Source organism: Chrysemys picta, chromosome 2 (assembly GCF_011386835.1).
Source record: "Chrysemys picta bellii isolate R12L10 chromosome 2, ASM1138683v2, whole genome shotgun sequence".
NCBI classification, from domain to species: Eukaryota; Metazoa; Chordata; order Testudines; family Emydidae; genus Chrysemys; species Chrysemys picta.
Window position 1 is genome coordinate 91,109,476 of NC_088792.1, and position 24,505 is coordinate 91,133,980.

General features: G+C 40.2%; 1 protein-coding gene across 17 annotated transcripts in view; it reads right to left on the minus strand.

Annotated features, from left to right (window-relative positions):
• The window catches only part of PDE1C (phosphodiesterase 1C), a 427,680-nt gene that overhangs the window by 226,404 nt on the left and 176,771 nt on the right, over positions 1 to 24,505 (minus strand). For 4 of the 17 annotated variants that reach the window (XR_010598395.1, XM_005302725.5, XM_065583738.1 and 1 more), the window contains exon 2: positions 18,472 to 18,498. The exons of the other annotated variants lie outside the window; for them this stretch is intronic. Coding sequence is in view for 3 of the 4 variants with exons in the window: in XM_005302725.5 (XP_005302782.1) it covers positions 18,472 to 18,498 (27 nt within the window). In the remaining variant the exon portion in view is untranslated. The remainder of the gene's footprint in view (positions 1 to 18,471; positions 18,499 to 24,505) is intronic. 17 annotated transcript variants of the gene reach the window in all.

Consider the following 24,505-nt stretch of genomic DNA (forward strand, 5'->3'; position numbering starts at 1 on the left):
TCACTAAGCATCCTTCACTACAACCTGGGCTGGATTTAAACTACTGAAATAAAAAAACAAAAGACCCTATAAGCCCCTTCCCTTTAGCTGGTGCTATCCAACCCTTCCTTCTTTCCCTTCCTCACTTTCACAGACACATGCACCGCATTGTCTTTCAGTATTAATCGTCCAGTATTCTGTTACTTTCACACTCAGATTTAGATATTACTGTAATGTAAGGAAAATAAAGAATATTCCCCTTGCTCTTATACTAGAAATTCAGAGATGTAGCATAGACTAACACCAACAGGTTTGGTTCCTCATTGCGGCTTCATTTGCAATTTTGTTAAAGATTCATTTTGTGTGGGGTTTAGAGCAAAATTTAAGCTTGAAGTGAAGTGTTCTAACAATGTTATTCATTTTTCTGATTTGTCACTTATCATGCTGTAGTCTTCATCTAGAGCTCACCCTCAATCATGTTTCAATGGAACACTCTTGACATGTATCAGGGAAATATTGTTTGCGTAGACAAAGATTGGGTCCTGGAGAAACACTCAGGCTCAGGGAAAATCCTATGAACTAAAAGGGGTATAATGCTATAAGGATTCATAAGAGCTATCCCACACAGCTTGCAGTTGCTCAGATCTCCTTTTATCCACAATGTTTGTTAAATATATTTACTGATGAACAACCTAGACAGCTATAGTTAAACCCTAATTCCATTGCACGTCTTTCTGCTCTGTTCCCGATCAAGCCCTATGTACCCAAGAGCGAAACCGTGATTTAACTCAGCATTTCATTGGAGCTCCTATTCCATAAATCGTTACAATTAAATCTATAAAGTGAAATAGATCATGTTGTTGTCTCCATTGTTTAGTAGTTGACAGAGTCCCAGCAGAAACGTGTGCAATCACAAACTGAAAATAGTCAGCATATTGCCTCGAGGTGGGGAAATCACATAATTCCAGTTTGTAAGAAGTACAAACATATCAGCTGCTTAGTCACTGTGAAGGAAAAGTAACAGCAAGCTGATTGCTTTTCAGAGACTGTATGACATATTTTAAAAATAGCCTTAGATTTCTTTCCTAAGCAAATTTAGTGCAGGTAAGAGTTGTAGGACTGACTTCTTTGAAGACCAAAGTCATCTATTTATTTACAGAGCCAATATAGTACAGTTAGCAGCAGTGCAACAATGCCCTATACCACTAGTACCCCTTAATCTTCCCTGTACCTTGATCCTTCAGTGGAGAGCCAAGCACAGGCATCAAAGTAGTGGCTTCATGATATAGATCCATAACTACTACAAACTGAAATGATGCCACCAACTCGTTTCACACAGGCCACCAAACAACATCAGATACTGATTATTCTGGCTCACTACTGATCTGGGGTAGGATTCTGAGATCTGCTACATGATCAATATTTCAGCCACCGCCTCATTAGCCACAAAAGTAGGCAGATCCCCAATCAACAATCAGATTAAGCAGTGCTGTCGGAATTTGTTGAAATATTGAGAAGTGAGAAATGGACAGGGATGATATATGTGAACAGTATGTTGCTCAGTTAGGGTGTTGGAGAAAGAATTGGAGAAAGTCTGGAATTTAAAACGGTCCTTTAACCAGCAAAGAAATTAGTACAAGAGGATTCAAAGCATGGAATACTCTCACAACAGATGTTGATGTACATCTTTTTGAGAAAAAGTCAGCAAGGTTAGGTGCCATCTACACTGAAGATTCCCCACTGGCAATCTTACAGTCCTAACCAAAAAACTGCTTTTATCCAATCTTTGCTAATACAATTCTAGACTTTGAAAAGCAGTGAGATGAGCTAATGGACAACAAGCTTAGAAGAATTCTTTGTCTTAGAGAATATGCATCTCCCACAGAGAATTACGTGTACTGCGCATTGCACTGCTCTCGATAATGAAAAAGATGAAGCTAACTTAAAAGAGTGGAATTCTTTTTTACTTATCACATACTAATCAAGAAAGTAATTAGAAGCATGTTGAGAAGATGTTTATGTAAATATTAGTCAAGGAGTTTTCCAAAGCAATGAACCTTAATTACATGCACCAGTAAATCTGACTGCATTGCACAGGAGCCTAGAGATAAAATACTTGTGCATGTTAGAGCTAATCACTTCAGAAAGAGATCTGATTGATCTATACCACTTTAATTACGTTCAACCAATTATTCTTTCTTCTCTGTGAAGCTAGTGTTGTATCCAGATGAGAGAGAGTTTAGGATTATACAACATGAATCAGCATTAAGGTAAGCAGATAGTAGCTATATTGAAAAAATTCATTCAGGCTGGCCATTGATATATAGTAGAGCTGCCTAAAACCCCCAAAGTTCTGTGCACACATGCTGTCGTGACAAACCAAGGCCAAGTCATTAGGAGTAATATCTACTTTGGTTTTTCCAAAGTCTGGATTCAATACACAGAAGAGATCTTTATAAGATATCATGCCAAATTTTAGCAAGTTAACAACCAGATTTTCTAAATTAGATGCAAATAGTGTGGACATGCATTTACACACTTGCCTAACTTGCATGTGCAAATACTCAATCAGGTCTTTGGGCACACACCTGAGCAGTTAGACATTTTACTAGCCCTGTGGGTGGGCAAGTAACTGAACTGTAATACACACACTTCAAATATTTACACAGAGTAATTGCAAAGTCAGGCACATGCAGGTAGGTACACGCGAGCAACTGCACACACCTACCTGAAAATCTGACCTTTAAACTGTACAGAAACAGAGAAGCAAACATTCTTCTATACAACAGACAGGTAAATCAGTTGGACTACAATAGACCCAGGAATAAAACATCAATTCAGAAACTAGCCAAGTATGTATGATATGATATTCCATAATGAGGATCCTATCTCTTCTGATTCACTAGTAGATGAATGGGATTAGGAAGAGGGGAGGCACCCGCCATAAAATATAGCAAATTACACCTTAATCTTCTTCATGCTGCAATTCATTGAGTAATTTTAATGAATTTATGGTCTAGAAACAAAGTGAATAACACACATGAAATATATTAATGGGCAGCTTTTTAAACCAATGCATGCACAAACAAAGCCCAATCCCCTTGGTTTCTTAAAAAGAACAGGAGTACTTGTGGCACCTTAGAGACTAACAAATTTATTAGAGCATAAGCTTTCGTGGACTACAGCCCACTTCTTCGGATGCATATAGAGTGGAATAAATATTGGTTTCTTAAAGTTTATTTTCCATTTTTAAAGTTAGCACTATGATGCCAACCTGTCAAAAAAGTTACTAGTACAGCCCTTCTTCGCATGCTCTCCATAGCAGCAAATTGAGTGCTGCCAGTATTTTAACAAGGGACTCCACAACCATTTCCTCCTTAACATATGAGAGTTCTGTGCCCCAAAGCGTGTGATACTCACAAATAGAAAGTATGAAGGAGTGGTGAATCTGTTCATTTGTCTTCCCATCTAAAGTAAAGTGCCATATCTTAATTATAACTGAGGAAAAGAGCAGCCCCACAGGGCAAATAAAATGTTCTTTACAGGAAAGGTTTCTACTTTGTTCATAGCCATTACACCATGAATTTTGCTACTACAAACACCAAGTTCAGTCTACATAATCTGAAATGAGACGGGAGGACAAACACCTTCTATGAAGTGGGGGAAAGGGGAGAGTTTCTTCACATCTCCAGGACGTTGTTTAACAAAAACCTGCTATTTGCTCCAATCTACCTTATCTCAAAAGTGTAAAATGTGCTTGTCACAAATATTTTTATGTGCCCCGAGGGATAATTTGCCCCAAGAGGGAGTGAGGTCAACCAGAGACAGGGAAATCACCCCACACTTTCTTTCTGGGGTCACTTGAGAGCCCTCTCCAGCACATGCTAGAGGGGCACAACTTGAAAGTGAGACACATTTGGAAAGCTAGGAACTTAAGAAGGGTTACATTTATTTCCTCCACTTAAAGAGAAGCTTCCAGAAGTGAAAGTTCATTGACCCATTAGCCCCAGGAATAATGTCAAATACTAACTTGTTTTCCCTTTCTCTCTCTTCCCCTCCCCCAAAAGAATTCTGTCCTTCAGCTTGATCGCTGAACGAGAGAGGGATTAAAACAACTCATTACCAATTGAAATAAAATTTGAGACAAAGCAAAGACACTGGGGTTTTGAATTAGTCAGAGAATTGCTGCATTTTAGGATAATTACAAAAAAAATTGTCATTTAAGTTACCTAGTGCTTCGAAACTTGCCTAGAACTTACTACAGCTCATACATTACAAATGCTAAATGGTTAGGTCAATGGACTAACTACCCAATGCCGTTAAAACCAGAAGATGGTCCAGAGCTCATGTGATTATTGGCTTAAGACTCAGATCTAATTTATCATTCTATAAAATCCATCTCAAGTTATTTTTGTTGTCTTTCTTCTTCATTTTATTCCCCATAGACAGCACAATGCTCAAAAAACAATGCATGGTGACATGACATAAAAGCAGAGAGTTTGCTTATTGAGATCCCAGATCCTATAGTTTCCCATTTATTTTTTGCTGCCTTTTTTCTTTTAGCAGACTGGGTGGGGGACGGGGGGAGGAGAGGACGGCTCAGGGAGTAAAGACTACAGTTTGTCTTCCTTGTGGAGTAAAATGAAGAAAGGACAATTGAGATTCACCCTGCAAGACAGAAAGCAAAGGGGAGGGGAGGGACCTGCTGGTGTGAAGGGAGTAGGAAACAGTGCTTGAGTGAGGGGGGATTTTGGAGGTATAAATTGAGAAAGAAATAATGTCACTACAATGTTATTAGTTTTATTGGTTTTCTGAACAACACTGTGTTTCAGAGACCAGTGCAGTCATATTACAAACAGGGCCAGTATATAAAGACAATACACTATAAAGAAAAGTAAGCCTTAGAAGCAAAATGATCTTTACCAAGCCTCTACCTTTGCTAATATTTGTACCATGTGCCATAAGAAATAAGGCTGTTGATGTTATTGTCCAGTGCCAGACACTGAACCATCTATTTCACCACAGAACACTCACATGGGTGCCCGGTGTGGAAGCTGACTCCACACCAACCTATTAATGTACCTTGTACATTAATCTCTAGGGAGTGACAAGGGCTAGGTTAGTATCTGCATCTGCTCAGTTCGTGGCATTTTCTTTTCTAGAAATTGTGACAACAAATTTTACCTCATTTTTATCAAATAGATTTTGCTGGCTTTGCATCTAACAAAACTATTTCTGAGAATTGTATAATAGGCAAATTATCTCTGAAGAATCATGGGGTCATAATGGAAAGTTTAGAACATTTTTAACTGATCTCTTTATCATGTTTCCATTATCCATCTCATAGAAATTATGTATACATTAAATACTATGAGAGATGCTCTCTCTCTCTCTCTCTCACACACACACACACACACACACACACACACACTCCTAATAATCCAATTCTCAAACCAGCTAAAATTACAGTGGAATGCTTAATATGCATTCTACCTACTGCAGGGATATGTTCAACATGTGTAAAGGAGGAAAACTGCACAATCCAAGAATAGGGCAAACCAGTCAGATAAAATAAATGTCAACCTGCACTCGATCCCAAAACTCAGAAAGAAGCCTATCTGAATCTATTTCAAGGTATAATAAGGTTCAGTTTACTTTTCTCCCCATTGCTTTCCATTTTCACACTTCCAATTTCCTGCTGGCAGAAGCAGAAGTGCCAAAATACCACAAACAAAGGCTATTCTTCATCTAATCTAACTCAGCTATTTATAGAGTGTCAGTCACCATCGTATATAAGTGGTGAAAATCAAGTCTCCAATTGCCTCTTTCCAGTGACCTCTAGAGACAACAATTCAACAATGAAGACAGAAGCATACAGTATTGGGAGTCTCATGAGACTGCTTTTTCCCCCTTTATCAGATTTCTCCAGCCCAGCTTGGCAGACTCAGGAGTTTTAGAGAATCATCGATACTTCTAGAAGTTTATTTTACTGACCCTCTAATTAATTTCTGAAGTTCTCCTATCACAAGAACAGTTTAATGATTAAATACTGAATAGAATATTTTTATCCATGTGTATTATTATACAAATCTCAAAAACTTAGGCCTGATTTTCATTTCATCCCAGTCAGAGGAGAATCAGGTTCTGTGAGTCTGGGACATAGAACAGAAATAACTTCTTATGAACTTTCTCTTTTCCAGCTTCTATGATTCTGCAGCATCAAATGCACCCATTTGGGGAGGAGGTTATTACACCTGTTTCCAGATGCTGGCCAGAATTTGACCCAAACTTTTGAAACTGCAGTATAGAAGCTTTGAAATTTACGCGTCTACTTCAGGGATCGGCAACCTTTGGCACGTGTCCCATCAGGGAAATCCGCTGGCGGGCCGGGCCCGTTTGCTTACCTGCAGCGTCCGCAGGTTCAGCCGATTGCAGCTCCCACTGGCTGTTAAGGCCAATGGGGGCTGCGGGAAGCAGTGTGGGCCAAATGTTGCTGATCCCTGGTCTAGTTGGTGTTGCCATGGTTCTAAACACAAAGGGTGAAATTCTGTCCCGGGTGGACGACCAATACAAAGAATATTTCACCTTGTAAGTTCCACTGAAATGGTACATAGGTTTTCCCTGGCCCTCCAGAGGTGTCGGAAGTATGGATGCTGGAGATGCGGTAGCACCCCACCCTGAAGTAGTAACAACAACCAAACACATGCTTTCCGCTTTCGGCACCTCCACTATAAAAATTGTTCCAGCAAAAATCATGCTGAGTTTGCCAGAGCTTTGACTAGATTCACAAAACATGGCGGGGAGGGAGAGAAGCAGCTTCCTTATATAACCTTTAGCTCAGTAGTTAGAGCACTCATCGGGGATATGGAAACCTTGGGTTCAGTTCCCCCCTCTGTCTGATATGGAGAAGGGATTTGAACTTGGATGTTACACATTGGAGGAGAGTAGCCCAGGAACGCCGCCAGCTTTTCTGCCGCCCTAGGCGGCAGAAGGTCCCGCCTCAAAAGGCCGCCCCCCCACAGAGGCGGCAGAAGGTCCCGCCGCTGAAATACTGCCGCGGTCGCTGCCCCCAAATTGTAGCACCCTAGGTGACTGCCTAGGTCGCCTAATGGGTTGCGCTGGCCCTGGAGTAGCCTCGGGTATGGGGTATTCTGGTCTGGGAATCTCTCATGTCACTCATATCGTGGTGCGGAATGCATGGCAAACACAGATCGCCATTTAGTGGTCACCCGTATGGCATTGATGCTCCAACAGGCACCTAAACCTTCTGAGATGATGATGAAGTTTGACATCGATGCACTCCATGTGCCACGTTTAGCCAACAGGCTTTGTATTGACATCAGCAACAGAGTCTCAGCTTTAGCTAATCTGGCAGGTGACGTGGAGTTTGCCTGGTCCCTGTTCTCTTCTACCCTCAACCAATCTGCTGAGCAGATGATTGGCTATAGGAATCCAGCACGCCATCCATGGCTATCATAGGAGGCCTTCCAGATAATGAAATTGAGTGCGTGGTGATAAGCACACTCGTATCAGCTGAAGCAAAAATTTAACACCTTTACACTCCGCGATCGTGAGGCATATTATAACCAAATGGCGTACGATGTCGAATTTGGCTTAGCCACGGGCAACTTGAAGCCAGCATTCCACGCTGTTCACAATCTCAGCGGTCAAGAGGTAGTCACTACAAATGGCATCCTGAACGACAGCCAAAGCCATCCATGTAAATCGGATGAGGACGTTCTCTCACGCTGGGTAGAACATTATCACAGCGTCCTGAACCATCCTCCAGTTGCAGTTTGTTGAGAGCTGGATGATCTGGCAGTCACTGCGGTTCCGGATCCAGACATTTGTACTGATGCACCAACATTGGATGAAGTGAAATGTGCCATCTCTAAACTGAAAAATGGACACACAGCCGGTGCTGATGGCATCCCCTCAGGGCTGCTAAAATGTGCTATTGATCCTGTAGCAGAATCACTTCTGTCCATCTTTTGTCTGGTGTGGGGAACTGGAACCCGGCCAACCGCTGGGAAGGACAGTATTGTGATCTCACTCTGGGGGCAAGGGGCCACGCAGGTCTCCACAGGCCAATCACCTTGCTCTCCATTCCAGGGAAGGTATTTGCCTGTGTTTTGCTAGCACACCTGGAGCCTTTGCTACATAGAAAAGTCGTCCCCAACAGTCAGGCTTTACGAGGAACAGGTCCACATTAGATGCCATTTTGGCCCTTCACTTGTTGTTGGAGATACATCATGAGTTCAGGAAGCCCCTGCACATAGTGTATGTTTATCTTAAGGCTGCATGTGATTCAGCCCCAGTCCTGAGCCCCCTCCTGCACCATGAACCCCTCATCCCCGGCCCAATTCTTTGCTTAGGAGTTGGCATTTCTTTCTTTTGTTCTTTATAAATGGTTCTTAGGGGTGCATTGCTGTGGGTGCTAGACTGTCTGACTTGTAGGCCTTGTCTGCACTGGGTTATTTTACACCAACATAGCTGCATTTGTGCAAGCTACTAGTGTAGACAATCCATGCCCTGTTAACTATGACTTGTGCTGGCACAGTTTATCTCAGTATGAAACCCCAGTGTAGATAAGTTCTTAGTAAGGCGACAACTCCACTTCATCTAAAAAATTAGTTTTATAAAAAACAAACCCTTAAGACCCACCCCATTCCCCATTCTTCTTTCAAATTCCATTGAAAACACTGGTTTTATAGCAAGGACAAATTTCAATCAAGTATTTGCAACCCAAACATTACAGCACTGAGAACGTGGAAGCACCTTAATTGATTTTCATTGTCCAAGATAAGTGATATGCAGACTGTGAGAGAGTCATAAATAGGTAAAGAAATACTTGTTTACAATATATGACTTTCAGGCTGGCCATGTCCCCAATACTAGAGTTTCGCATTTACCTCCCTGTGCACATTAATGAAGGTTTACCCTTTTAGATTCCTTTCATCTTGGTTACTAGGCTGAAATATTTGTATAATAGTTAAAACAACAAATCCAGTTAAATCAGCGTACATCCCCAGTAGTAATGCTCTGCACAGCCATGTCAATAATCCAGTTCTGCCTGCTCTCCAGCCTGGGAGAGGAAAGGAATGTCTTACCCCTCATCCCCGGCCCCACCCCAGAGCCCACACCCCCAACCAGAACTCTTACCCCACACACACACCTAACCCTCTACTCCTGCCCTGAGCCCCCTCCTGCACCGTGAACCCTTCATCCCCGGCCCCAGCCCACAGCCCTCACCCCTGCACCCCAACCCTCTGCCCAAGCCCCTCCCACACCCCAAACTCCTCATCCCTGCCCCAACCCAGAGCCCTCATCCCCTCCACCCCAACCCCCTCCTGCACCATGCACCCCTCATCCCCAGCCCCACCCCGCAGCCCTCACCCCCACACCCCAACCCTCTGCCCTACCCTGAACCCCCTCCCACACTCCAAACCCCTCAACCCCACCCCATTAATTTTGTGTAATAATAATAATCAATGGATAAATTCTTAATAAAGTTACCCAGAGAAAAAGAACAAGAGGGTAATTCTGCAAGTGATGGCCTGAGTTCGAAACCCAGCTTGCAAACTGAAGTTATACAAAAGAAAGATGTGGCAAATCTAAAAGATAAGAAAAGGGGTTTTCATCAATCTTGGCTATCAAGATTTATGTGGTTGGAGTACAATAGCGAATTAGAGTTTTTTGCTTTTGACAGTTATTGATCCAAGAGTGCTTGGTTGCTTCCATATTCAAAAGAGTATTAATAAAGTTGATATTCTTAGTTAAATACATTTTTCTTACGATAGTGATATTGTGCAATATAGGAAAACTGTTAAACACTTACTGTTTCCAGTCCAATTTTACATTATTTTAAAAAATATATATCAGCTTACAAGGCAGGTGGGGGGAGGGTCTTGGACCCATTCTGGACATCACCAAAAATTATACAAACCTGCCGCCCCTGCTTACCAGCTCCTCCAATTCTCACACGGAGGTTCTCTATCGGATCCGTTTACAACAGATATGGAATCAACATCTTAGTATGACAACCAAGTTCAGGATTTATCCGAGCTGTATCCTTCCCATATTGTTGTACGGCTGCGAAACATGGACACTACACTGCTCAGACTGGACAAAGCTGGAGGTTTTCCACACAAAATATCAACATTGTATATTGGCCATAAAGTGGAAAGACTTCATCTGTAACGCAGATGTTTATGGTCACTTGGGTCTACAGACTATTGGGGCCATTGTCTGCAGGCGGTGCCTTACGCTTTTCGGACATGTCGCAAGGATGCCACAAGACGTCCCAGCAACCGCTGTTCTCCAGGTGGCTTATAACTTCCAGGATAAAATTCCACCAACCGAGGGGTGGAGGTGGCCCAGAGGCAGACCCCCTATTATATGGGTTCATCAAGTATGTTCCAATGTTGGACTCTCAGGCCGTCAAGCCTTTGCAGTTGCGCAGGAACAGACCACATGGCGAACGATCGCTACGGCCGACTATCTGGCTAATCGTTGAAGAGAGAGAGAGAATCTCTCATGTTGAAGCTGTTCCACATTTTCTAACTAACTAACTAGTCATTGGACAAGGATGTGAACTTGGTCTCCCACATCCCATATTAGGTGAGTGTCCTAACCACCAGGCTGTAGAGTCATTCTTACTCTTTCCCTGCCCCATTCATTATCCATTGCCATTATAAAGGACTATGTACAGCCACTATGAATAACCTGATCTGCAGCCTCACTAGCCAGATGTTAGTTTTAGGGCCTGATCCTGTGAGGTATTGAGTTCTCTGAACTCCTGGTGAAGCCAGCGGGAGTTGAGGATGATCAGCACCTTGCAAAATCAGGTTCTCAAAAGGATAAATGCTTTTTCTGTTAGTTATTAAACTGTAATCCTCTAATGTACCATGGATGAATCATATATGTTGCTGGAATTTTGTCAGCTTATTAAATATATATTTTTAAAATTACTTAATTTGAGCTGAGCAGCATTATAATTACTTGCAGAGCTTAAGGAATTAAGGATTTTTTTAAAAATTTTTAATTAAGATAACTTTGCAAGGTCAGTAGATAAGCTATAGAAATTAAATAATGTCAGAACTAAATAATATTGGACTAAGTACATAGTCAAATGAAACAAAATGCCGGATGCCAAGACTTATTCAATGCCGTGCTAATATTTTTAAAGCGCATTACTGACAACTGTTGCCACTTATGACTGCCTGTTCCATCCTTTAAATAATCAACTTCCTTAAGTACAGAACTTCCATTTTTTTTCCACTGCTTCACTTGAATAGAGATCAGAATTAATTCCATGCATCTTCCCAGGGCAACAGCACACATGGTAACAATGTCATATCCTAAAAGTATTAAAGGGAAAGATTTATTCAAGGAACATTATACTAGACCAAAACCTCAACAGGCACATAAGTAATCAATTATCCCAAATTAGGCACTTAAAGAACTAAATATTTGCATGCTTCCTTAGGACACCATCCACTTGAATACCATATCCATCTAAAAATGTATTATTATGAGTAACGCTGAAGATTTAAACTAAAAAGTATTAGAGAGAAAGAAAAACATTCAGGTTTTTTTATTGTTTATTTGTTGCTGTTTTTTTGACATTTGACTTTGTATAGTGGACAGACCTCAATAGTGATGCAAAAATGACATTCATAAAATTACTATAACTTAAATCTTTTTAATATTAGGTAATTACAAACTTGTTTGAGCCTTTACTGAATATTAAGATTTGCCACAAGTATGTTATAGCCAGGGTACTTGAAAATAGAACAATACCATTTATGTTTAATTAGTTGTGTTGTAAAATGTTCAGGCTGGTTAAAGAAATTGCAGGACTCTTCTGCTTCTATTTCCCAAGCACAAGCAAGTGTTAGGAAGTTAACCAACCCCTCCTTAGCTATAAAACCAAGTTTCTTACCCCTAAGAGTGCTATACCAACTCAGAAAAATTGCATTTTTAAACTTTGCTTTGCTTTAACTTTGTACTAGTTTATTTTGTGCTACATTTAAAAGAAGTATTGGTTATTGAAATTTGTGCTTTGTTACAAAATATTTAATAGCAAAACAGATTGTGACTCCAAGAAGGTTGGGTCATGAAAGAACCCCAAGAGTGTTTTATCTAGACCAGGACATCTCCCTTTGTATAAGATACCAGTTGGTACAAATGTAATCCTTATCTCAAGAAGAGAAACCATGTAAAATATTCATGTTTTAGGAAAAGACCTGATTGTGGAAAGCAACATAGGGTTGCATTAGCAGAGCAATAAATCTAGGAGTAAAGTAGGCCTATACTAACTCCCTTTTTTTTTCTACTTGTGTGTTTAAAGCTCCAGGAAAAAACATGAGTAGCTGGAAATGTTTATTTATTTATTTCTTAAATGTGGAAATGGCAAACCTTTGTAAAATGCATACTTGCAAATATTTTAACAAAATGCAAAGCTCCTAATATCATTGCTATTTAAATGGCTAAATGCTTTATGTACCAACTTGGAACCAAATGACCTTGCTAGACAAATTACTAATGTAAGAGGCCATTTAAGTATAGAATATTTATATTAATGGAGAATTAATTAACAACTGGCAGTGCTCAGGCAATACAGTTGGAGCCGTTATCAATTCTGGGATATTAGAGAGACAAGGTGGATGATATTATCTCCCAAAGTCATGGAGGCAATGAATGAATAACAGCAACCATCTTAAATTTAAACAAGCCTGAAAGAGGTATGTTTTTCCCAATTTCATGGAAATAGGAAGGAAAAATGGCACATAGATGGAGGGGCAGCCAGGCCATATTTCAGTGAGTGACATTGCTACCTGGAGCATAGGGTCAAATTTGGCTCCACTTCTCTTCTGTCCAGCTGGCCAAATGGTGTTATAACTCACAGCAGCAGCAGTTCTTGCACAGTGAGTATCAGAGAGGGGAAAATCGCCCACCAAGGGCAACCGAGGGGAGAGGATTAGGGACCAGAATGGGGTCCCTGCCAGGGTGGGATGAGGGATGGGACAGGGACCGAAATTTCCGTCCCCCAACCCGCAGGAAATATCTCAATTGGCGTCACTATCTGAGGAACCTCCACAAGACGTTATTATGGATTGGTGAGAGGAAATTACCTTAGGAATTAGATTTAAAAACTTGTAATGATTTGATTGGAATACTGAAATGCAATTGTAACTTAAAATATTAACTTTCTCTTGTTAATCACCAGGTGGTTAGAGCATGTATTCCTAAAGAGGGGACAGGGACTAAACAGAGAAACAGCTAGACTTAATATTCTTAATATTGGTTAACTTGCCTGTCTAAAGACTGCTCCTTAAATGGCTTCTTCTAAGTTACTGATTTAAATATTTTCTTCAATCACATAGAATTTAGTTAAGATTGCTTACATTGCTCATCTATAAATTGGCTGTTAATAATAATAAACAACAGGATTCACCTGTCCTAAAACAAAATTATCTTGCCCATTTATAAACCTTCTTAGTTATCTCAGGAATCAGGATATATGAAGATTGGATCCATGACAATTTTGGGAAATAGGACCTTGGTCTCAGCTTGCCAAGAGAAAAAGTGCCCCACAAAAGGCAGGGCCCACTCTCTGAGGTGTAATCTCTGCTAAAAGCTCCCCACGGAAGAGTCATACAGAAGAGATTGTAACTGAAGTAACCAGTTTATCATTTGTGTCATTTTGCTTAATGTTTTATTTTCATTTCTTTAATAATAATATAGCCATTAATTAATTGTGATTATTTTTCTTAGTCTTAATCACAGTATCCCCTAAATTATGCGGAAAAAACTGTGATAAAAATAGTGAGAATCACACCCCTGAATTGGCAGTAAGGGAAACAATTAGTAAGAAATGGCCCACCCATTTCTTGTTTCTGAGGACTACATATTTTTTAGATAAAATTACTTGGCACCCAACAATAGAAAATTACCTCTCTCTACCCCACATGTTGATGGCCAGTTTCACTTCCTGTCTCATGTGTTAGCATGAGACCACCACTCTTACACACTTCCATGGGGGGTGGTTCACGTACATGTTCATTTCCAGAGTTTGTAAGAGTGTGTTTAACAGTTACTGCAGCAGCAAAACTGAAAAAGCACAGATTTGCCTAAAGAAGAGAGGGAAAAGTAAATGCATAATTTGTACTGTTGCTTTTATGCCCTGTCAAAGAAACCCTTCTAAATATCAGTAAGGTGATGGGGAAAAAATCCCTGTAAAAATTTTTAAAGGTTTTGTTTGGGTGTTTTAACTTTCGGGGCATACAGTTTAAAGGGCACTATCAGAAACCTGAAGTTTAAAAAACCCACTACCTTTGTAATCAAGTTGATAGTACCTCTTTAATGTTTTTGCATAGTCCCACATGTAATAACCTTGCGACCCTGTCAGGGGTCCCGCCCCCCCAGTTTGAGAACTCCTGATTTAGAATGAGTTCACTGTGAAGAGTGGCATCTGCATCTCAATACTGCATGCAGAAAGCCAAATTAGACAATATACAACAATCAAAATAGCAATGCAAATATTCTAATGTGCCAGAACATGTTTGCATTATTCTTGTGGACAAACTACAGAAATATGTACCCTATGCACAGGGCCAATACAAGGACTATGCATCACTTAAGTCTCATTTTCAGAGCTTAAGTGGTGCACAACCCTCATGGTGTATAGGGGTGAATTTTACCTAAACAGATGATAAATCCAATCAGGCAGATACCATCTGAGTGCCTCCTGAAAGGTGCTGGGTGCCCTAAATATCCATCGACTTCTAATTGAGGGTGCTAAGCAGCTCTAAAGAGGTAATGAGCACTTCACAAGATCAGGCTTAATACAATTGAGTGATATGAGTGTAATTCAGTCTCAATAATGGAATAGAACAGTCCTGTCATACGAAAAATGAAAACAACTTCGGATCTGACAGTCCTAGAAAGTTTCTGCTTCTGTGCTAGTTATTTGTTTATCTACCCTGTAAAATCTCTTAGGTAACGATCAAAATATATATCTAGTCTTCACTAACCCAAGGTTAACTAGATGAGAAGATGACAGATGCCCTACATACTGATTAAAATAGCCTGTGTCTCTGGTCCTGCAGTGACTAGTTTGCATCACAGCTCACTAATTTGGGTACTAATTTGGGACTACTGAATTTAGGATTGCTTAGATATCTGTGGAACTTCCAAGTTTATGAAGAAAATTATATCAATCTACAGTAGTTTTTAAAGCATTTGAGTTACTGCAATTATTGCAAGAGTCTATATTTGTCATACCCTATTACAATTTTAGTATGGCTCAGATAATATAGTGATGAAGCCATACAAATACCCAGGTAGACAGACCATGATAGTATTGTAGATGATTATCTACATTTGAAAAAATAATCATGCAAAAGACCAATTCAAGCTGTTGCTTATTGTATGGCAAATATGGCATTGAACAAGACATGAAAATGTCATTAAGGTAATTGAGCAGATTTCACTTGCAGGAGAATCTTTTGCATTGTTTTTCTAATAATACCATAAGGTTTATCACAAAATCCAAAACCAATAAAAATCATGATGATTACAATCCTTTATTTGTAAGGACGTGTTTCTTTTGTCTGGATTGAACTTCTCAAGCATCCTTGGCCAGTGAATAAACAATGTACTGACAGTGCCTAAAACTTTGTACAAATTGCAAATCAGAGTAATCTGTGTACAAAATACAGTATATTAGGGTGAACAGATGCATAACAGTTTCAGTCTTGAGGGATAGCTGTGCATACAACAATTTAGCAACACTTGGAAATTTTTCATACTGTAATATTATTAGGGCTGCCTGGAAAAAAATAATTCTATTTGGTGAAAAATGTCAAAGTTTTGGGATTTGGTTTCATTCAGCATCAGGATGGAACTTTCGAAGTTTTTTGCAAAAATCTAGAGAGAGATTTCAGCAAACCAGCATTTTCTGATGAAAACACATCTCAGCAAAAATTCGCAATCAGCTGCAAATATATAAAGATACAAGAAAACAAAATCTAATATGTATTGGCATACCCTAAGACTGCCACAATGTCTCACATCAGCCAAGACAGACTATAAGGATCCGGCTGCCCTGGGCAAAACAGAAAGCCTCCACCCGCTATTACTCCAATATTTTTCTCCATGAAGTGACTGTTCATAGGATACAGCTGGCCTCAATATAAATTAGTCCTTAAGATTGTAAGATGCTGAAAGCGTGGATTTCCCTCCAATATTTTAACCTGCTGCCAATGATCTATACATTGCCATATAAATAATTAATAATTAACAATACTACCCACCAATAGATAAGCATGTGAAACTAGATGCAAAAGTGAACAAAAGACTATTACAGCTGTCGCCCTTCTGGGTTTGGTGACATTTGAAATCACAGATTCTTTTGTGTGGAAGAAAGAAAAAGAACATGATTAATGAATAGAGGAAGGAAACCAAGGCTGAAGACTGGAATCAAATCATTTCCATATGTTTGGAAACCCCCATTCAAAAAATAGGTGCCACTTTGGGGCGCTAATTGTATTTCCATCCTGCAGCATCCTTTCCTGGGAGTTCTCGAGCACATTAAACTTCCACTTCAGATGGTCATACATACCATGTGTGATACCTTTGTCACACAGCGGGTGACAAATCCAAGACTGAAGCTCAAAGCCAGCCATTTTGCCCTAAGGCAGGCAGAGCCTGGTTTCCAGGCACAAAGAATAACTTGCTGCAGTACACAGTATTCTGGCTGACATCCATCACTTGCTAAGAAAAGTTATCATTACTAGACATTAAGTAATTGCTGTGCACAGGCTCCTGCAATGACCTCTTACCTCCCTGGGGCCAGTACCAATTGTCTCATAACGCAAGGCCAAAAAGCATATATATCCTGTTGTGGCAAGCGTGGATTCCACCAGCCAACAGATACTGATACCAGCACAAGACACAAACTACACATACCATGCACGCAGAGATAAATCAGTAATGGAACAAAAATCCCAAATGACATAAAACTTAACCCCCATTAGTGGGGAACAGGAGGAGTAACTATATACGGATTACCAAAAAACACCCAACCAGATATGCCATAAACATCTCTCGCACATTTCCGTTCTCAGTTAAGTTGATAAATACATGGATATTGGGTTTACTTCTATGAGCTTATATTCTAATTTACCTCTCTTCTGATGCTTACAATGGTAGCGTAAGTACATCCTCATACAAAAAACCCCACCACCTGAACACACACTCTCACACTGATGCCATAGTAACATATATAGAAAACACAAATTAGATTGTGTACTCAGGTTAATGAAAGCAATACAAAATATGTACGTAGTGATCGTTCACCTTCTAGGAAATTATTTTCTGCTCCCTACAAATCATCTCACTGCAGCCAAACACCTCTCGCTACAGGCACATCCATAGCGATATAATTAACTAGCGGATCAAGCCAGCAGCAAATGAAACATGAGAGAAATACAGCTCAGCTGAAGACAAACAAACAGCGCAGATTCTACTATTGGGGCACCAGCCCAGTGAGAAACATACATTTACCTTCATTCCAATTCTTTACAACATTGAAAGCTGTTTATCATCTGGGAGAGCTATTGTGTTAAGTAGATCCATGCAAAGCAGCTGTTCAAGTGTCCCACAATGTGCAGGGTACAATTACACAGTCCAATACAGAGATCTCCAAAGCAGCAGCAGTAGGACCTCACTGGAATAGCCACAACACAGCACTGAGGGGCACTTTCAGAACACCTTCAGGGCTCAATCCTTCACAGTGCAAAGTACCCTCACCTCCTACTGAAGTCAATGGGAATGGAAGGTGCCCAGCACTTTGCAGGATTAAGCCCCTAATTAATAATCTGATGCAACTAAGGCAAATTGCAGTGTCCCACCCTAAAACTTTGACCTAGAATCACCATTGCCAAGCACACAATCGAAAGCAAACAAAAACAATGCTCCCCAGAGAGCAATGAATCAAAGAAACACTACTAGGCTTCCCTACTGCAAGAACACAGTAAGATAACTAGATCTTTTGGCAGTAATAGGGTCTGTTTATCAATGGGATCCCAATCTTCCTTTGGTCTCCTGCAAAGGCACGTGTCATCAGCAAGACTAAAAGCCAACAAATCAATTTTTTTATTACTGCATGTGTACCGATAAAAGGAAGAACTGGCAGATACTGCAGAAGGAATTGAGAGAAAATTTGTTAGGGCTCACAACCAAATCCTTCCGCGCTTACTCAGACACAACTCCCACTAACACCCTTGGGAATTTTGAGTAATAAGTACAGGATGGCGCCTCACAGAGGGCAACTGTCTGTGAAATGGATTCCCATGATGAACAAAACCAATATGTTAAATACCGGTACATTAAAAACCAATACATGAAAGTAAATTCTTTCTTCAATCTTTTTAAGGGACAGTCGATTTACAAACACCTTCCGAGCCTTCTGTGACTTACTCTTACCTCTGTGATGTTTTCTTGTATTTTCTCCTGCAGGAAAAACATAAATAAAAGTGAGATAAGGAGGCCAGGCCTTTGAAAAAACCGCAGAAAGAATGGACCAGTACTGCCAAATCAGAAGCATTCAAGTATCAGAAGCTAAGACACAGTAATCTCTGCAATGGGAAAGCTCCAAATCTAATAACCCTTTTTCTTACTAGTGTTGGTCTGCTGAAACAAATCTTATACAGCTGTGATTTCAATGAGAGATAAGGGCCCAGTTCCGCTTACACTGATGTCAATGGTGGTTTGGGTTTTTTGCCATTAACCTCAGTTGAAGCAGGCATGGCGTGTGTGAGTGTGAATGCCCCCGTTCATATTGCTGCTTTTTGTGAGACTGGCCCAGAATAACGAAGTAAAAAGGTATTATTTAAAACTAAAAAACATAATCAGAAAATGCATGGACACATGGAACGTAATACCATTTTATTTTTAATTGAAGGCATGGACTGTGTACCGTGGTTGCCAAATGGTAAACCCTCTACTATCTAAAGATAGTACAAATGTGGTACAACAATCTCTGTCCCATACTCAGATGTTTTCAGACAATGAGCAATATTGGACTAATTAAACTTCTGGATATTTAGTTTTAAAAGTTTGAAAATATTTAGTTAAGGCTTTCTTGTGTGAAAATTCATTTGTTAGAATCCTCACACACAAGAGTAGAACAACAAAACATTCACAAACAGTAGCATCAAGACTTAATAGATTATTGTCTACTACTGGCATTCACAAAACCATGACATACAAAGAGAAAAGCTCAAAGTCACATGGCATTATCTAGCACTATTTAATTAGAGCTGGCAGAGAATGCAATTTCTGTTTCATGGAGGATTTTGAGATTCCAAAACTTGTTTTCATTCCAATTCAGAACAGAAACCCAAAGTTTCAAAATTTTCTGTGAAAGAAACTTTCTTTAAAAATTCATTTCAGATCAACTGAAACATTTAATTTATTTTAAGACAATTTAAAATTCTAAATGAAAAGTCATTTAAAAAGGAAAAAATCAAAACAGTTTGTTCAGAAAATGTTGAAACAGCCTGTTTTAACACTATCAGAACTTCCCCTCCTCTTTTTACTTCACGACAAAATTTAGAGAAAATTACATGATTTCACAAAGTATTTTGATTTCAACTGCATTTTCCAACTGAAAACTGTTCCTTCAAAGTTTTCCAGCCAGCTCTAATTTTAATTTCCCTAACAGAGGTGGACCTACATTATGGTGGTGTTAGCATTTGACTCACATTTCACTCTTCTAATCACTTGTAGATTTCTATCATTAAAAAAGATTCACAAAGCAGTCTTTTCATCTGAGATCAGTATATTGCACTAGAACAGTGGTTTTCAACCTGTGGTCCACGGACCCCTGGGGGTCGCAGACTATGTCTAAGATTTCCAAAGGGATCTGCACGTCCATTTGACATTTTTTCAGGGTCCACAAATGAAAAGAGGTTGAAAACCACTGCACTAGAAAACCTTGCAATATCATAGGCAACAGTGTTAGGAAAGGGAAGATTGCCTGATTTTCAAAGAGCATTATTCTTTATTGGTGTTTTAATTTCCACACCTGCACTCCCATTACAGTCACTTTACATATGCAAACCATGTTACTTATTTTGTTTATAGACATATAATTTGCATGGTATGGTTGAAAACAATGTAGTTAAAGGAACAGCTGTTTACAGGCTCAGTATCAATAATGCATGCATGCCTGTGCTTTAAAAGAAAAAAAAACTGTGTGCCACCAACAGCTGCAGCCATATAGCAATAAATTTACAGTATGCCTGCATTTCCATCCAGTGTTACAAAAACAAAGTCTGTTCCTACTGATCATCAAAGCTGCTAGGGGAAAGAATTGACACTTTAAAGCTAAGTTTTCAAAAACAGCCTCTAATATGCAATCACAAATAGGAGCATTTAGACATCTACCTGTTTGCACTTGTCTCCCACCCAAGATCAGGTAGTTAGGACACACGGTAGCACAAGTCATAAACTAGAGGCTGATTTAAGACTCCTTTGAAAACATTGCCAGAATCCACTATTGACTAGAATCATCAATATTCATATGAGCTTACACACTGAAAGACTACCTTGAGTTAGCAAGCAGAAATGGTCAGGAATGAGCAACAGCTCCCTCTGCAGTTGTCTTGTTTGCCTACATGTAGGGAAGGGTGGGATGGGCTACCAAATTAATCTCATTACAGGAGGAATCTGATCTGAAAGGAGAATGTTGGAACTAAATTAAATTTACTCCTGGGGAGATTCTGTGCCAAAAAAATAAAAATTCTGCAAAATTCTGCAAATTTTATTTGTCAAAATAATGCAATATAATCACACCAGTTTCAATTGTTTTGGTAAGTCATTTAAACTATAATACAGAAAAAAGTCACAATAACTATTCAGCATTTCCTTAACACATGAAAGTTAAGTTACAAACACTTGGTAACTAATACCCTGCATTCCAGTTATAATCCTACATTTTCATTTAAATTACATTACAGAACACCAAAACAGGGAAGAAAAAAAGAAGAATGTCATTTTAAATTGCTCAGACTTCTACACATGAAAGTCATACAGTTTTGCTAATCATTGTCCTGGACCTGGCTAGGTACTTTGGGAAGTGTTTGGTTCTGATTGTCCTGACTTTTTATTGACTGCTTGGTAGATGTTTTATTTGCCCTCAAAGTCATTTTTTGTAAAATGGGTAAGTAAAATAAATCCTGAGCTGTACTCTAACCCCATTGTGCCATTTTGGCACAGGAAAAAAGTGAGAAAGCACATAAATCTTCCTAGCTGATTCCCTTACTGTCATTTATAAGGGTTTACATCACTCTGGCAATGTACGGGTCTTAAAACTTTTACAGGTTTTATGGTCCATGGGGAATTGACTGATTATGGGAACAGCTAACTAAGAACAGGAACATTAACAATGTTACTATGCAGGCAGGCTGCTACATTTCTGCCTCAGGGAATGAGATCAATTAACCATCAACAGCAACATTAACAAAATGTGGGTTGTTTTTTTTTACAAAAGCTATTTTCTTTAATTTAAAAACAAACAATTTTGTAACATACTAATATTTAAGAGTTTTTTTGATTCTCAAGAAGTTACAGACATGTTACTAGGCAGGCAGGCTGCTACATTTCTGCCTCAGAGAATGAACTCGATTAACTAGCAGGCAGGCTGCTACATTTCTGCCTTGGGGACAGAGCCTTTCTTGTGCATAATGAAAAGACCTACCCCAATCCCTGCCCAGCAAGCCCCAGTAGCAAGTGAGAGGGACAGAGTCTCTCTTGCTTGTTGGACAGCCCCGCCCCCTGATGGTAATTAACATCTCCCCCGCAGGCATGCACGCCCAGTCCCCCTCGCCCCCGCAGTGATTTGTGTCTCTGAGGCTACTACAGGCATGCTGGAACTGACACGCTGCCTGGGATGCCGGGGAAGAAGCGCATGTCCCCCAACAAATTTATTTTGCGTTTTTCTGCATGGGGGAGCACAGAAATATGCAGACCATACGAATTCTGTGCCCCCACCGGGGTGCAGAATTCTATCCAGAGTATAAATTGTGGGATTAGAGTAACCCTTGTAACAGATAGCTGTTCGGTGGAAACTCACAAGAACCTCCCTTTCTACAAACAAAGGTAGCCAGAATGATAGCAGGCTAGTAAAGGCCATCATGACTAAGATTATGTCACGATTATTTTTAGTGAAAGTCATGGGCAATAAACAACAATTCACGGAAGCTGTGACCTGTCTGTGACTTTTGCTGCTGAGTCTCCATGGTTTCCTCCGCCACAGTGGTGACTGAGAGCTGTGGGTTCCCCCTATTCCTGTGGCAGCTGGAAGCTGCAGAGGGGGGCCCCATGCCCACGGTGGCTGGGAGCTGCAGGGGAGGGGTCCTCCTACCCCACGCGAAGCTGTTGCCCATCGCTTGGACCCTGAGGAAGGCCCCCTCAGGAGTCTGTCACCTGTCACTGGGTCCTTGCAGGGGGCCCCCTGTTGCCTGTCGCTGGAACCCTGACAGGGCCCCACTGCCTGCCAACTCCAAAGTTCTGCAGCCCCAGGGGCTGAAGAATAGAATGTCAGGGAGGTCTCTGGAAGTCACAGATTCTGTGACTTCCATGACCTCTGTGACATAAACGTAGCCTTAGTCATGACTGATGCTGCATTCATTCTTGTTAGAAATCCAGTGCTGATGGCCTATGACAGGGTTCAGGAGCTCTGCCAAATCTGGGATAATAAGGAGTTGACTCAAATTCAGCTTTCCTTCTCCTAACCCTAACCCCAAGTGTTATTAATGTAAATCCATCTATTGTGGAATGCATTACTCCCATAAACTGCTCTTAACTTACGTTAAAGAACATATTAACAGAAGCTGGTAATTTTTTTCATACGGAATGAAATTAAGGCTCAGATTCAGTGGGCCCGCTATTACTTTTATTTAAACCTGAGTAAGTCAGGAATAACTCCGCCAAAGTCAATGTTGTTACAGAAGCCTCATAGCAGTGCAAGGGCAGATTCAGTTACAATAAATGAAGCTGCCAATGGAAAAGGGCGATTCATTTGCAAAAAGATTATATCAGAGCAGAACAAAATGGGGGATGGCTACAATAAAGCCTCTGAAGCAAATGAAATAAAGTCAATGTATCAGCCAAGCCAATTGCTTCACCATCCATATCTCTGAACAGATAAGGCAAATTTCATACCAAGGTAACACAGAAGCAAAATGAAAGGCTCTGTACAGACCTTTGCAGAATGAAGTCCAAGGACAGAACAGGCATTTTGGATGATTTACCCTCTCATAAGTGATTGGTTTTTATTATTCCAAATCATAGTTTAGGCACATTGCTAGTATTCCTACATTGCCACTGTCCATCCTGTATCTGTCCTGCAGATAAAGAGACTTCAGTATCCAGCTATGGCAATCCAGCACCTTTTCATGGATATATTATGTCACCTGTATAACTTTCCCCATATAGGTATGTAATAAAACAAACACACCTGTCGCTGGCTTGTACATCTCATCAAGCATTATTGATCAGCAAGGTCCTACAGTGTGTTATATTAAGACCATACAAAGTGTTTCAGGTTTGGACCAGAATCAAAATCCATGGCTACCTAAACTGTATTGAATAGTATCTCAATGGCAATGAGACTGTGTAAGAACCCTAACATCCACAGAACGTTCATTTTAAGGGTGTGCTCAGGCATAGCTGATAGAACGTTTTGTAAACAAACAAATCTGTCTGGTCAAGTCTCACACTGGTGGTTACAAAGGCTATCACATATAGCCTCCCTCTCAGCAGAGAACTTCACAAAGTTCACCAAGAAAGTTTCTCTGGTATGTTCTGAAGTTCTGATACTAGTAGACAAATTTTAATCATAGCAGTGTTTATTTGTTGGGATCCTAGATTACCAAAACATTCTTCCTGCAGATAAAAACATGAATTATTTTCAGCATGAATAACCGGTACTATCTACTGTAATATACTGTCATGTTGAAATGTGTCTCATCACTTTGCTCCCTTGTGATTGGCCTAATTGGTGTGTAAGTCCTAACACTGCTGTAGTTAATGACAGTGTTCCTTTAGCTCATGTTTTTGGGGCCTGTGCTTTGGGAACACAAAGTCTGCAGTTCTATTCCCTCTTGATGACCGTGAAGGCCTATGCAGCCACATTCATTATACTACCTACCTATTGTCTCCTGAGTCTAACTTTTCTGTAGGTGATGTTACATTAACCAATCCTGCAGGACTGTAATATATACCTGTAAACAATTTTATCCTTATTATGCCCATTGTTAAAGAGTATTTAAGTTTTAGTTTTAATACACCCCTACCTCGATATAACGCTGTCCTTGGGAGCCAAAAAATCTTACCGCGTTATAGGTGAAACCGCGTTATATTGAACTTGCTTTGATCCACCGGAGTGCGCAGCCCCGCCCCCCGGGAGCACTGCTTTACCGCGTTATATCCGTATTCGTGTTATATCGGGTCG